Source organism: Tribolium castaneum, chromosome 1 (genome assembly GCF_031307605.1).
Source record: "Tribolium castaneum strain GA2 chromosome 1, icTriCast1.1, whole genome shotgun sequence".
NCBI lineage: Eukaryota > Metazoa > Arthropoda > Insecta > Coleoptera > Tenebrionidae > Tribolium > Tribolium castaneum.
In genome coordinates this window covers 23,790,897-23,805,681 of record NC_087394.1, presented here as the reverse complement: position 1 = coordinate 23,805,681, position 14,785 = coordinate 23,790,897, and the positions used below count along the sequence as shown (strand labels likewise).

At 31.7% G+C, this 14,785-nt stretch overlaps 3 protein-coding genes and 1 long non-coding RNA gene across 13 annotated transcripts in view; 2 read left to right on the top strand and 2 right to left on the bottom strand.

Moving 5' to 3' along the window:
• The window catches only part of Obsc (Obscurin), a 61,806-nt gene extending 61,115 nt beyond the window's left edge, over nucleotides 1-691 (bottom strand). For 5 of the 7 annotated variants that reach the window (XM_064358082.1, XM_064358087.1, XM_064358088.1 and 2 more), the window contains exon 1: nucleotides 573-691. The gene's annotated coding sequence lies outside the window, so the exon portion shown is untranslated. The remainder of the gene's footprint in view (nucleotides 1-572) is intronic. The other 2 variants (XM_064358084.1, XM_064358085.1) reach the window with 2 other exon arrangements.
• LOC103312381 (uncharacterized) overlaps nucleotides 1-10,734 on the top strand; it is a 137,712-nt gene extending 126,978 nt beyond the window's left edge. For both annotated transcript variants that reach the window (XM_064358155.1, XM_064358158.1), the window contains exons 2-5: nucleotides 3,937-4,551; nucleotides 4,607-4,795; nucleotides 10,377-10,433; nucleotides 10,485-10,734. In XM_064358155.1, coding sequence (XP_064214225.1) covers nucleotides 3,937-4,551; nucleotides 4,607-4,795; nucleotides 10,377-10,433; nucleotides 10,485-10,675 — 1,052 coding nt within the window. In that variant the 3' untranslated portion in view covers nucleotides 10,676-10,734. The remainder of the gene's footprint in view (nucleotides 1-3,936; nucleotides 4,552-4,606; nucleotides 4,796-10,376; nucleotides 10,434-10,484) is intronic.
• Nucleotides 4,802-8,514, top strand: LOC135266840 (uncharacterized). The gene is made up of 2 exons (XR_010335049.1): nucleotides 4,802-8,168; nucleotides 8,216-8,514. It is a non-coding gene; the product is annotated as an uncharacterized LOC135266840 (long non-coding RNA).
• A 31-nt stretch (nucleotides 10,735-10,765) lies between the features above and the next one.
• Nucleotides 10,766-14,569, bottom strand: RagC-D (Ras-related GTP binding C/D). Of its 3 annotated transcripts, none has more exons than XM_064358151.1 (8): nucleotides 14,373-14,569; nucleotides 14,167-14,321; nucleotides 13,888-14,116; nucleotides 13,662-13,839; nucleotides 11,737-11,873; nucleotides 11,540-11,682; nucleotides 11,317-11,477; nucleotides 10,766-11,173 (listed from the first exon to the last, which is right to left on the bottom strand). In XM_064358151.1, the coding sequence occupies exons 2-8, from the start codon at nucleotides 14,178-14,180 to the stop codon at nucleotides 10,992-10,994; spliced, it is 1,044 nt and encodes a 347-aa protein (XP_064214221.1). In that variant the 5' UTR covers nucleotides 14,181-14,321; nucleotides 14,373-14,569; the 3' UTR covers nucleotides 10,766-10,991. The 3 variants fall into 3 exon arrangements, with proteins under 3 accessions (XP_064214221.1, XP_008191099.1, XP_008191100.1); XM_008192877.3 differs by having other exon boundaries at nucleotides 14,403-14,569; XM_008192878.3 differs by having other exon boundaries at nucleotides 11,317-11,465; nucleotides 14,403-14,569.
• Between the last annotated feature and the right edge of the window lie 216 nt (nucleotides 14,570-14,785).

Below are 14,785 nucleotides of genomic sequence, written 5' to 3'. Positions count from 1 at the left end.
ATGGATGACGAAACACGTATAGAATTTAGACCAAAGATTTTTGAGATTACTATTAATATTAAATAGCTGGCGATTTTTCAATTATTTTGTGATTATACAAATTTAATAAAGTTGTTAAAACGTTGCCTAATTGCCAGATTTGAATGTTTTGCAGGGAAAAATAATGCATTTGGTACAGTAATGGTGTTGGCATTTTGACAAATTCCTGAAAAAACCAACTCCTGAGTGTATTTTGATTGCTATTTATGTATTAAGCTTTAAACGAATTTAATTTATCGAAAAACAAACACATTAAAATTCGTTGGGTTGTTGTTTGTTCCAAAAAAATTTGAAACAACAAAATGTTTGAGGTCGTTGCATATGTTGCACAAAAGATTTGTTGCTCGAGTATTTCCATTGAATGATTTTTTCATAATTAGGCAATGTCAACAAATGTAAAGCATCTCAATTGTTCTATTTTTGGTTCGGAATTCGATTTCCAAGAACGCAGTCACGGTTAACCCAATAATGATGGTTAGAATTTTTGGAAAATGTTCAGATTTTACCCTGATTTTATTGACTCACTCACACACCTATTTATTGACACGATACACACCACAAACAACCACCTATAAATAATATGATCAAGTAAGCTCCTCGCGAAACACTGGCGAATCGTTCGACGCTCACTCGATCCCTCGCATCTTATCCGAGTTATTCTCGGATGCTGTTTTGCACTTGGTTGGTGTATGGATGCGAACGTCGCTTCAAATTCCAATAATTATTAGAAAAATCCATTCATGAAATTAAAATAGTCGAAGTAAATTCAACTATAAATAGGAGAAGTGACGAAACTATCTCCATCTAAAAATAATATTGTGATGTCTATACAGTGAACTAAAAATTATTTTTTCTACCTTATAATTATCTTTTAGAATTTTCTTTTTTTTATAGGCATAAAAGCCCAAAATTGAAAAAATTGCGTTTTTAAAAAGTTCATATTTTTTATACGAGCACGTCTTTTGTTTCTAAACACACCGCTTACGTCGCTTGAAAACAAAGTTACTTCTGTAACCTGAATAATTATAACCTTTTTACAACGCAGTAACATGAATTGCATAAATAATTATCTAGGTTTATTCTAGCTTTTGCGAAAAAAATGGGCTTGACCAGGAATAGAACTTGCATTTTTTGAGTGCGTCACATACAGGCTGTCCCAACGATCCGAAAAAGCTCCATAACTTGTTTATTATTAAAGATTGTTACTTTTCTTTTTTTATATTATAACTGTGTTTTTGTTGCATGTTCCTAAAATACTGCGGTATATATACAGAGTGTTCCAATATTAAAAAAACACAAAAGTTAAGTTTTTTCAAATGGAACACCCTAAATTTTATTGCATTTTTTGGACATAGTTTTTTATACTAATAATTTTAATTTAAACTTGTATTAATCGATTCTGTTAGTTTTTGAAGTAATTTAATTTTTTTGACAAAAACACACTTTTTTAAATCATCACATAAAAACTAAGAATCTCAGAAAAGTAGAACTTTCACCACTTTAAAGAAGGAAGATCAAATTTAAAGGATATATTATTTTTATTAGCTTACTGCAATAAAGAAGATAAAAAATGAAGAGGTTTGTTGCAAGTCGAATAACTTCAAAATTTTAAATGGAACACCCAATTTTATATTTTTATTTTTAAAAGACTTTTAAATTGTCTCTCTAAAAACATTAACAGTTAAGTGTCTTTTGCTGATTATTCAAAAGATCTTTAACATTAAACATTAAAAAAAATATTAACAGTCGTTTCAGTACTCGAAAAGTGGAATTTTCTGCTAATAACAACTTTAATGTTACCCTTAGGCCATTATTTGTCATTTATTACAATTAAATAACTAAAGTTTTAATATCTCTGGCGAATTTTTAAATTCCTCTATAAACCCCAACAAATGGTTTGTGGTGAAGTTGCTATGGTTATGGTACGGTTTAACAATGCTCATGAATAGTGTGTATTGTTGCTGAAATTAACTTTAAAAGTAAAATATTTTTTTAGATATTAACTTTAGACATTTGAAATTCTATGTTTTAAGCTAGACAATTTAATAATCTTTGAGAAGCAACAACAAACATTGGGTGTTTCATTTAACTTTTTCAAGTTATTCAACTTTTAACATACTTCTTAATTTTTCTGTTTCTAATTGCATTGCGCCAAACAATTAGAAAAGATTAAGGATTAAACTTTTCCCTTTAAAGTGGTGAAAGTTCTATTTTTCTATGATTTTTAGTTTTTGTGTAATAAATTTTTAAATAAAACGTGTTTTTGTCAAAAAAATCAAATTATTTCAAAAAATTTAGGGTGTATGAGTAAGTAAAAGTACTGTTTTGAAATAGTTTTATTATTTTGAGGGCGAAGCGCGAGGATAACAACCAATTAAGGGACTTAGACACTTTGGTCCAGAGGTATATAGGGTATTTTTTGCACTTTAAATTTTTTTTTTTTTGGCTGTTCCGAGACTAAAATAGATACTTTATTTTTTGTCTACTGGGACTACAGTGGGTCATTTTTTCCCTAGGGATTAAATATGGACTGAACCCCCTGTGGAATAAATGATACACTTTAGTCTCTGTAAACATTTTTTGAAAACAGGGACTAAAGTATCAACACATTTGAAGTTAAGTACCTACATATTTTTAATTAATATTAAATTTATATTACACTATTATAAATATTTACAAAAAATCCTCGAATTCGGGATCAAACCAAAATTTTTTGAATTGGAGAGGTTTTTCCATTAATATATATTTTATAATTAGATTATAACAGTTAACAGTTAAAATAATTTAATAATTTCTGACAGGCCTAAATGTAGTTAGAAGCTGTTTCAAAACTATAAAAACGACAACGTCGTATTTTACCAAACTATTTTTTTTAATAAAATTGATAAAAGTATAAAATAGTTATTAATGGTTAGATCTCTGATTGAAAGTGTAAACTTTCAATTTTTATTTATTTTTTATTTTATTTTTTTTGAAGTGCATGAACAGCTAATTTTGAAAGAAAATGCGAGGTTGGCGTTTTTATGTTTTAAAACAGCTAATATGTGAACAAATAAATTTTATAAAAAAAATATTTTCTCTAATTATTATTACAAAAATATATATAAAAAACTCCAGATCTGAGGTCGATCTAATATTATCTGAGTTGGAGAAATTTTTCTATCAATGCGATAATTTTTATTGGTTTTTATTACAACTGTTAAGAAAAAAAAATAGCCTGGTCCGGGATCGAATCCAAATTTTTTGAGTTTGATTGACTGATTGATCCTTTATTGGTAACTGGGTTACACGTTTTACACAAGCCACAATAATATACATAAAAATAATTAAAAGACACTAACATTACATTTTTAAAACAATCGTCCGAGCAGTACAATTTGTTTCTCTGAAGCGAAAAAAAGTATATAATTCATGTAAAATTATTTCGATTTTTTAACTTTTACGAATCAAAAATTAATCATTAAAAAAATTCTCGGAAAAATTGGTAGAAACCTAATTGTTCTAAATACCTAAGCAAACATCGTTACTGTTCTTTTCGCTCTTGGTTCATCGTATTTACTTTTAAAATAACCCTGATGTACTTAAGGAATGCTGTCGTGAATTACTACTTCCTGTGCTTCGCATTATAAATTTTTAAATGAAAATAAAAACTTGAAGAGAATTTTTGGTGTCATCTTCCTATTGTTGCTTCTTTTTGAAGAAACCTGGAAACATGAAAGTGCCCTTTTGACTCGAGCGCCCAGAGATCGCTTTTTGGCAGGTTGTCATTTTGACGTTTTGTTGTCCGAGCCGTTCTTAGCCTTGATGTGGCATGAAACCAAGCGCTCTTTTACAATAATATGCAAAAAAATCTACTCAAAATTCTAGGAGTCAGCTTAATAATCTTCACGATTTCAGAAGCGGCATCATCTAAACTTAAGGACCAACAAACCGACCTCGTCGTAGCTAAACGCTCCCTCCTCGAAAGAGAACGTGAGTTTTTCAAGACACGTCCGATGAGTCCCGATCTCCGTTCCTTCATCCAAAGATACAAACGAAAAAATTTCGACAAGAGACAAAGCGAAAAACGGAACAAACGCTCGCAAGAAATCGCCGAAAATCAGCTGTACATCGTCCAGAACGGCCAGTTGGTGCCTCTGAGGAACATGAAAGGGTTCAAACGAAGCGAGGAGAAGAAGCCGGAACCGGAAGGGTTCACTGTGGTTCCGTTGGTGATTCCCATCAACATGAAAAATCCAGCAGTGAAGTTTGTCAAAACGAGGATGCTGAGCGAGGAGAATGCACAGCTGAAGAGTGGGGCGGTGCCAGCGGGGCAGGCTGGGGGCGGCGCCCCGGAGGCGAGCACCCCCGCGCCCCAAAACGAGGAGGCTAAGCCTCCTGAAGTGGAAGAAATGATCAGTGGCGAAGAGGAGAATAGTAATAGTACCAGGGAGGAAAAGGAGGTCTTGCATAAGATCCTGCAAGATGTGGAAGGGCTAATGCAGTGGAAAAGCGAAGGGAATAAGAAGGAAGGTAGTTAGTTTTTACAGGGTTCGGAGTTTTTTTCTCAATTGTAACACGGTTTCAGGTGTCATTTGCAACATCAACGGATCTTGGATTAGTGACGCCGCTGGTATGCGCTTCGATGTTTGTTACCAGAACTCCACACGAAAAAAATTTCGCATCCATGTTGCGGATCGTATTCCACCGAACGAAGACGGATTTCTCTGTGATGGGAACTGGACCGTTTTCGGGGAAATACCCTTCATGCATTCGGGTAAGAACCGATTCTCAGTCACCTAGTGACTGGAAAATTCATACTTTCAATCATTTCATTCGTGATAGTACAGGTGGTCCAGCCCAGCTCTCGTCTTCTGTAGCTCAGTTATTATTTAAGTTGGAGTTTTGATATTTTGTAGGCATTATTTATACTCTAAGACACATTACAGGAAAATATTTTTGATTATATAGTGTCCCATACAAATATGACGTCATAATAATACATTTTTAATGGTTCTTATTATTTTTTAGTGTTCAATAGAATGCCTTTCTAGCTTCTTACATGTTCCTAAAATTATTTTTCAATTTGGTTCAGGGATTACTGTTAAAAAAATTTAAAAAAATCGGTCTTACACGTTTTACACCTTTAGTTCTTAAAGTTAATAAAGAATAGAAACGGTGCTTTCTTTATGACAGACTTATTAATTAAGTGTGATTGATCTGAATTTAACTTAAACTTTAAAGAACTAAAAAACACAGAGTCGAGTTTTTGTTAATACTTTAATTCTTTCTGTATCGATACCTTGCTTAAAAACAGCAAAACTCGGTGCCGCAAACCTAAAATCGCTTTATTCTGACGCCGAAAATAAGGAATTAAGCGTAAAAAACCTCTATTGAAAAATTTTTGTTTTTAATGAGAATGACATTCTGACAAAGACATGTATTGAGGAAACAATATTTTGAAATTTATTTTATTATTTATACTCGAGAAGACATTTCAGGAAAATATTTTTGATTATACAGAGTGTCCCAAAAAAGTATGACGTCGTAATAATACATTTTTTTATTCTTTATTGCTCATTAGGATAACTTTTTACATGTTATTGAAGTTTTTTAAATTAGGTTTAGAGATTACTGTTAAAAAAAATTAGAACCAAAAAAATCGGTTTTACACCTTAAACACTGAGTTATGGAAGCGTCATTAATTTAATTTGCAATTAAATGCGTGATTAACTCATCACGTCATCAAATTGATGCAATTTGACTTGATTAGTCGATTCGAGTTGTTAACTTTTAACAACGAATTAAATTTTTTTAATAGAGCTTTTTATAAACCTTAGTTTTAAAAATTAATAAAAAATAGATGATATTATTAGTACGCAGGGCAAGTGCGGACAAGACGGGGTATAGGCTTTAAATAACAAACTAGATGACCAATCATTATTTTTATTTTATTTGCAGAAGACACTGAACTATGCCGCCACGCCTTTTGCGAATTTTATTAAAAAAACTTGTTTTTTGCAATTTTTTATGAATTTTTCACTTTCATTAATACTTGTCTGTTTTGTAAATAGCTAACAACATTTCAAATTGCTTTTACGGTTATTCATATGTGTACGATTACTCTAACAGGTAAACACTTATTTATTTGTAGATGGCAACATAGTTTTTGGAAGTTAATTTTTTCATACAATTTACCGTAAAGGTAAGACGGGGTATGGGGTTTTGGCCGCATTAAAATAATAAAAGTAATACGTAAAATTCTATTCTCACTTCTTCACCATAATAAAACGTTAGGAAGAGACGAACTGAAAAAAATCTGGGGTTGATAAAAAAAGTTGCCCAGAAAGAATAAAGTTTTTAGATTAAAGCATCAATCGAGAGTAACAATAGTGACTTTTTCTACTTTTTTCAATTTTCTATTTAATAAATGCAATAAAATGACGGACTTAGCCATAGTTATGGATAGTGGTTTGACCTTTACACCTCATATTATTCAGCTAACTAGTAGTGCATTAAAGACTCTGGGCTTTATATGTAAAAATACAAAAGAATTTACTAATGTATCTTGCATTAAAACTTTATTTTTTACTCTTGTTAGGTCTAAGCATGAATATTGTTGTGATGTTTGGTGTCCGTTCTACCAGTTTTACGTAAATGTTTTGGAAAATATTTTAAGAAAATTTTGTAAATACTTGTATTTTAAAATTTATAATAGACATCCTGTAAGGCACTGTGTTCAAAGTGATCTTTTAAAAAACGTAAATGAAAGCACTTTATTAAGTAAGAGAAATGTTCAATGTATTATTTTTCTGCAGAAACTTTAATGTGGTGAGATTATCAGCTCTGATCTTCTGGATCAAGTGAACATTGTAGTACCTAGAGCTAACAACCGAAATCCTCTTACATTTTATTTTCCGCCCATAATACCTTTCATTATCTGAATTCTCCACTTTTTAAACGTTTTAAATTATATAATAATATTACAATAGATTTAGATATTTTCTTCAATAATTTCCAAACTAAAATTGTAAAGGTCAAGCTTCTAGAATATTTTTCTTTGTAAATTATAATGTTTTGTATAATTTAATTATCTCAATTTTGTTCTTTTTTGGTATATTGTATTGTTACTTGTCCACTTTAGACTAATAAGTCTGTTGGAAATAAATTATATTATAATTATTATTATTATTATTAGTATTAGTATTATTATTATTATTATTATTATTATTATTATTATTATTATTATTATTATTATTATTATTATTATTATTAATTACTTAACAAAGGTTTCACAGAAGTCTTAATCATGAATGATTCTTGCCCGCACTTCCCCTACGTCTTGAACAAGGTCTAACAGGACTTATTAATTAAGTTTGAATGATCTGAATTTAACTTAACTTAAACTTCAAAGAACTTAAAAATACAGAATTAAATACTTTATTTTTTTCTCTTTGCATGTGGTTTTTTCACAATTTTTCTACAATTCGTTATGATTAAAATAATTAATGCATAGGTAATGATCGATACCTTGCTTAAAAAAGGCAAAACTCGGTGCCGAAAACCTAAAATCGTTTTATTTTGACGCCGAGAATGAGGAATTAAGCGTAGAAAACCTCTATTGAATTTTTTTTATGATAATGACATTCTGACAAAGACGATGGTTTAAATCATGTATTGAGGAAACAATATTTTAAAATTTATTGGTAACCTCTATAAGTAAAAAATAAAATAAAGTTGTGTATCTCATATTTCCAACTCATGTTTCATTGTAATTCTTAATTAATTTGAGTTTTACAATTAAATGTGAGCTATCCAGCGTTATTTTTTTATTATTTTTTGCACAAAACAACATTTATAAGCACCGTTTCTTTCAGTATAAGAAATATAACAATATTTTTTTCAGAGGATTACTAACTTAATATCATACGCTTGTTTTTATTTGATTATTAGTTTTTAGGATTGCCGGACTTACCTTGTATTACCCAAAGCCAGTAGATATACTAAAGTAGCGACACGGACCTTGACAGGGCAACAATAACGATTATACACTCTACAGATGGCTCCACCATCAAAATTCAAAAACGTACGTCAAAAATGTCAAGATTTTTTCACGTTTGAAAAATTGGTGAATCAGAACAATAAATTCGGTGATCGTCTTTAATTTCATCCTGGTTATTACAGTTTATGTATACAGATACCATGAAACCTTCAAACTTGTGCTTCACTCACGTAAAAATAAATCAGATCGTCCCTAAATTCAACTGAACATTGCAATGAGAAAGGCTTTTAGAATGCGCAGAATACAGCAACTCTTATGGACATTTCGAAGAAGGTGCTGGCGCTTCAACAGTGAATTCATTCCTTAAAAGAATTTGAACTTTGTATTTAACGAAAAAGCCAAAAACACGTTTCAAAATAATAGTTGTTTGATCTCAAAAAATTGTGATACTTACATTTCTAATTTTAATAAACTCCTCTCTAAGTGTTTTTACAGTTTATCGTATTTAATTACTCCAAGATTTTAAATTGGTCGATTTATTTTTTTTTAATTAAATTTAATTTTTTCCCTCAACACTATTAACAACTGCTATGAAACCAAGACATTTTTCGCAATAAGAAAAATAAATGTTTTCAATATTACCTGAGAGGTAAACCGCAGAGGAAATCAGTGTACAAAATTAAGTAAATAAAGAAATTTTAAGGAAATCACTTTAAAAATTTAAGGAAAATCAGAAGGAATCATGATTAAATCACAGGAAACCATTTAGGGTACGGTTTACACCTCGATATTACCTGAGAAATAGAAATAATACAACCTGAATTTATCTTTATTATTTAAATGTTGTATAACATAGTTGCTGTAAATAAGTGGCTATAGAAAGTCCACCAAACTTCGATGCGCTACAATTCCCAGATTTAGATGCATTAAATTTTGTGAAACGAAGGTCAGTGTAAGCAGAGCGGTCTTAAATTCTTTCCCATTAAGACAGAATCTAATAATTTAGAATGAATTTTCAAGGAAGTATTGTTTAAATCTACCTGAAATACTTATTGAAAATTTGGTATCTTAGAAATTTCTCTTTCAAGTTGGTACCTAACACTTTATGTTTCTGAAACAATTTTTGTTAGAATGAGTTTCCAGTATTCTCACACAGACGTGCTTCGTAATGTGGACGACTTTGAACAGTCTGGAGGCCCTTTTGTTTAATGTTTTTGGTGTCGATTTATTATTTACGTGATTTAAGCACAGGTTTAAAAGTTCCATGAAATCTGTTCATAACCAATAACCACAGTAAAACTACAGATGAACGCCAGAATCACTGTGCTCTTTACCAATTTTTCAAAAGTGAGATAATCTTGACAGTTTTGACGTATGTTCAAAATTACTGACAATTTGACGAACCTTTAAAATTACAGCGTTATTACAAAAAATGTCGAGCCTTGGAAAACTAAACTGAGTGTTTAAATACATTCTCGATTTAAATCTATCATCTAACGTGACCTTTAACGAATATCACTTTTGAGCATCCCCATTAGCAATTTTATTGAGTGAAGATTAAACGTAGAAACAGGGACAAAACGCACTTACTAAGGCTTTTCAAGGCTACGCATTTTATGTAAATAATGCGGTATATGTCGAATTTCGATAGTTGCGCCCTCTCTAGAGTATATAATCGTTATTGTTGCCCTGTCAAGGTCCGTGTCGCTACTTTAGTATATCTACTGGCTTTGGTATTACCTTAATACAATTTGCACACCCTCCCATACATATTATTTATTAAAATGCTGCCACTATAGTACAAAATGATGAAAAATGTGTGGCGAACAATAAATTGTAGAGAATTAAATTTTCTACAAAAACGTTCTCGTTTAGGTTTAAATTAACTTCCAGATAGGTACCTGACCACCGGTAAAATGTAACGTATTTATTACTTGAGCACCTTTGGGGTCTAAACTGTTGAAAATGTAAGTATTATTAATTTTGATCACGCGACCAAAGATCGAAAAATAACTTTCGAAAGGATTGCCTAATCAAAAGAACTGATCGACTAAACTGACTAAACTGAAGGACTGATCCCCGCTCCAGAATATATTTTATTATTAAAAATAATAATAACGGATCATCATTTTGAATATACTCGTAAATATGGAACGAGTCGCAAATTTTGGGTTTTTAGTTTCCTTTACTCGTGAAGTTTTTCTGTTTATTAATAATTTGAAGTCTTTTTTTCTTCAAGCAATTATGTAGTTAGTAACGTAGTTGAATTAAATTCATTTAAAATAATTTGGAGCATTTTTCTCGTTTCGCCTCCTAATACTTAGTTTTCCGTACTAAAGTCTCGCTTATTTTTTAGGAATGGTGATTGCTCTAGCAGTGCACGAGAAGGACCGACACATTGCCACGTTCATAGGTAATCTATTTATTTATTTTTTGCTTAGTTTTGGTAATTTTCTAACTGTAGGAGAGTGTCGTATTTGCGAAGGTAGCGAGACCGTGACAGGCACGTGGTTGGTGGCTCGAAGTTCGCGCGATTGTAAAGACCAAAAAGCCGCACATAAAGTCTTAAGCGACGTTTGGAAACGGGAGCAAGCTCATACTTTAAGGAAGAAACACTTGCAAAAAATCGGAATTGCGATGGATGGAGAAGATTAAATCGCTCGCTCGCTCGCTCGTATTTATTTGTATATTTATATTATATTCTACCAAACTTATGGTCGTGGTTTAGTTTCAAGAAAACAACAATTCGGTAATAAAGAATTTATTGAAACAAAGCTTAGCTGAGAGTAGGTTTCGATTGGTTTAACATGTGTGCTTACAAAACTTAAAATGATACATGGAAAGACGCTATATATACATTTAGACTTTTTAAAATATATGAAACGATAAACATAAAAATAACAAGTCGTACACAAAAATAAAAGGCACATCGTACCTATGTACATTTTTTTATTTCTTACATTTATTTAATTTATTTACTACCTAGTTCATCAGTTAGTGTGGGACTTAAATGCCTCTCTCCCAAAATATTGTTTCCATTAACTATAGGGCTGCCTGCGGAATTAGTTAACGAGTTACCTTGGCACTTATTTCGCAATTCAAACACTTGCTGGATCGCCTCCCGAAAGCACAAAAAATTGTAGTCGATGATTCCTAAACACATTCAATTGTTACTAACACAAAATTACAACTTCCTTGATCACTGCATTGTGGCGTCATCTACTTTACAACACCAACTGTGTTTTTCCAAGATGGCGCCCTCCTGGCATGTGATCAAGGAAGCTGTGCACACATACCTTTGTGGTCGAAATTGTCCTCTCGCAAAATACAGACTAGAGCCAGGAATTTGTTGACTTCCCTCAAATAAAGAACAGTACCGTTATTTAACTTAATAAGACTAGAACTCTGCTCGTCGAAGGCGGCCGGGTCTTGTTCCTCTTTGACACTGAAAACTTGACTACTCAAAATACAAATTAATTTGGCCACTGTTAAAAACTCTAGAAAAAAATTAATATATACCCATAAATCCACGAAACGTCAATCACAACGTCGATCATATCGCAGCACAATTCGTAGCTTTGCATATCGACGGGGGTTGAATCGGTCGCAATGTAGATTTTTGAAACCACATCGAACAAAAACGATTTTTCAATCGCTGAATTCTGAAATAACGAATTAATTATCCCGCGATTGCATTTATTTCGTAAGAAACGTACCGTGTTTAAAATATTGAGCAAGTTTTCCAAGGCCGGTAACTGAGGGATCAACTTTTGCACTACTTTAGAGAACGCTTCGAAAATCGAGTGGTCGTAGATCGACGTCAAATGAAAACTGAGGTGTATTTGGTCATAACCTGGAACCAGTGACATTTCTTACGTCAAATCCAAGTCAAGTCAACTTAAAATTACGGAATTGAATGTTATAAAATTTAACGACAATATGAGCAACTTTCTTAAAAAGTCTTAAATAAAAAGACGAGTTGCAACGTTTCGTTAAAAAGTATGGATACAGTTAAATATTATAAAAACTACTTATCAAAACTTATTGAAATGTGGTGTGTGCTAAAGAGTATATAAATTCTATTGTTTCAGATGTTTATTAAATTTCTCTCTCCATTTGTTCTTTGGATACAAGGCTAACTTGATTTTTTTTTAAATAGCAACAAGGGTCAAATTTAATATTGTTGAGAAGAGTATTTTTTTGAGTTCTATGGTATAACACATGCATACCTTAATTTAATCGAAATTTAAAAATTTTGTTAACCTTGAAAATATTGTCTTTATCTATCGTTAGCTGTTTGCTGCTTAAACATTGACCAAAAAATAAATAAAAGTTAAAAAAAATTGTGTAAATAACACTTTTAGCTGAAAAAAACACGTTTTATTAAAAAAATTAGACACGAAATACTCGATTATATGCTACACATAATCAACATGAGATTTTTTTGCTCAGTTTTACTTAAATGGATCATTATTAAACCAATAATTGCTTCCAAATTTAATTTTTGACTAATATACGAGTGACAGATATCGCTAATAACAGTATTTTCAAAGCTAACTTAGGTTTACTAGTCCAGAAACTTTTTGAACTTTAATTTTTTTACCTTTAATTAATTAATTTTTTTTACTCTGTTAAATCGTTCTGAAAACATTTAACCGTATCCATATTTTTTAGCCACCCTGTATAATAAAAACCCAGGCTAAAAAACATACATACAGCGTGTTACAAGTTTTAGTGCATGTGAAAACATAAATACTTCTAGTTGCCCAAAAGAAAAAACTTATTTCGCAAACGATAATTTCTAACCCAATTTTGCTTCAATTTGATGCTTTAATGTTATCCCAAATTTTCAAATTATTGCAATCGTATTTTTTATAATAAAATTCCCCCTATTTTTTAAGTGAGAATTCCGAAACTAAAATAGTAAAAGATCCAAGGCATTTTGAGAAATTGAATTTTTAATTTGATTTAGACCAAATAAACGTTTTATCTCAGTCATCAGTGAGAAAACAGATATTTGTTTTTGCTTGATTCACAACAATTTGTACTGTCATTACTTGTCAGTCAAAAAATAATGATTTGTCAGTTAAATAATGCCCTTTCAATACTCCATTGAAGAAAAATTCGAAATTGCTAAAAATACAAAGTATTCTGAGTTTTTCTGTTGCAAATTTGTCATAAAATATTAATAGGTGACTTCGTAGAGATTAAAAGTTATGGACCGATTACCTGGGTCACGCTGTATGTATGTTTTTTTAGCCTGATGATTTTTATTATAAGACGAAACTCGTCTTTTTATTTAAAACCTTTTAAGGTTCTATTAAGGTACATGTTTAAAATTAATTTAAAATTTTTTTTTACTATTTTAAAACACGCTTCCCATAGTAACGTGTTTTAAATTAAATGTCACAACAACAAAAATTTTGAATAACACTTATGCGAAAACGCTTAAAATTCACGGGTGTCTGGGTATGCAACTCGCATATGCTCGTTGCATAACGACAGCACTCGAGCTTTAAGATTGTTTTTTCGAATTCGTATTCTCTACAACTATTACAGTTTTATCAATCTTATTTAAAAAATAATTCCGTAAAATACGTTGGACAAAAAGTTTTTAACGGAATTGCATTTTTTTAATTACCAGAGTCGGCTAAGTCATCTGTGGCTCGCTGATGGATGTCCCTCTGCGACTCCATCTTGAAATCATCTCCTAAGCCATCTACCTTATGAATGAAAACTTCAAATTTTATCGACGGGTTCACTTTGTAGGCTTTTGTAACCGTTAGATTTAATTTATTGAGAGCTTCCATGTAGTCGTCCTGAAATTTGGAGTCAAACCCACAATTTATAATTTTTTTTTGACCTACTTGGGCATCTATCACGAAAACTAGCGCCCCACAGCCGCCAAAAATCATGTCGGAATCAAACGACGAATCGAAAAAATCAATCTGTCCGGGGAAATCCCAGATTTGGAACTGAACAAAACTGGAGTTGTTTATGTCATCCTTAACTATCTTATTTGTACTTTCAAGGAAGAGAGTTTCGTTTGGGGACATTTTATGGAAAACGACTTTCTGTATCGACGATTTCCCAGATCTGGAAGCTTGATTTGACTCAAAATCGCGGCAAATGCCTCGCAAACCCACCTCCTGAGCCCCATGAGAAGTATTCGAGGTTTCTGTTCCCCTGAGGCCGACAGGTTCACGTCGTGGTCCCCGTCGAAAGCCCCATAACCAAAATCTTTAGGAAACGAACTTGCATGCCCATCAAAAGCCCCACCTTCCTCTTCATCTTGATACGACTGGGAACAATCAAAGTTCAGGTTGTTTGAGGGAAAAAGGAGAACCCTAACCTAAAAACTGGCGCAAGGTTTGACACGTACCATTGTTGAATTTTGCGAGAAATGTTTGGGTTTGTGTTGATTTAAAAGCCACGGTGATTACACATCGCATAAATTATCAAAATGTGGAAAAATGTAAACTTTTGACATCATATGACACTTGCGACGCCATCAAAATCGTGAGAAAGAGACACGAGATGCAGTTTTGCTTGGTCGGAGAGAGACAAATAAAAGACAGTAGCGCAAAACCAAAAAGTTGCACTTTTTTGACGAATAAGGAATTTTTTTTTTAATTTTTGAAAAATACACTTCATTGTTGTATTATAGTTATTTGTATAAAAACTGACAATAACTCGCAAATAATATGTGGTTTCCGTCGTTTTAAGTTTTTTATTCGAGTTTTATTTTTGTCGTGCAGGGTAGCC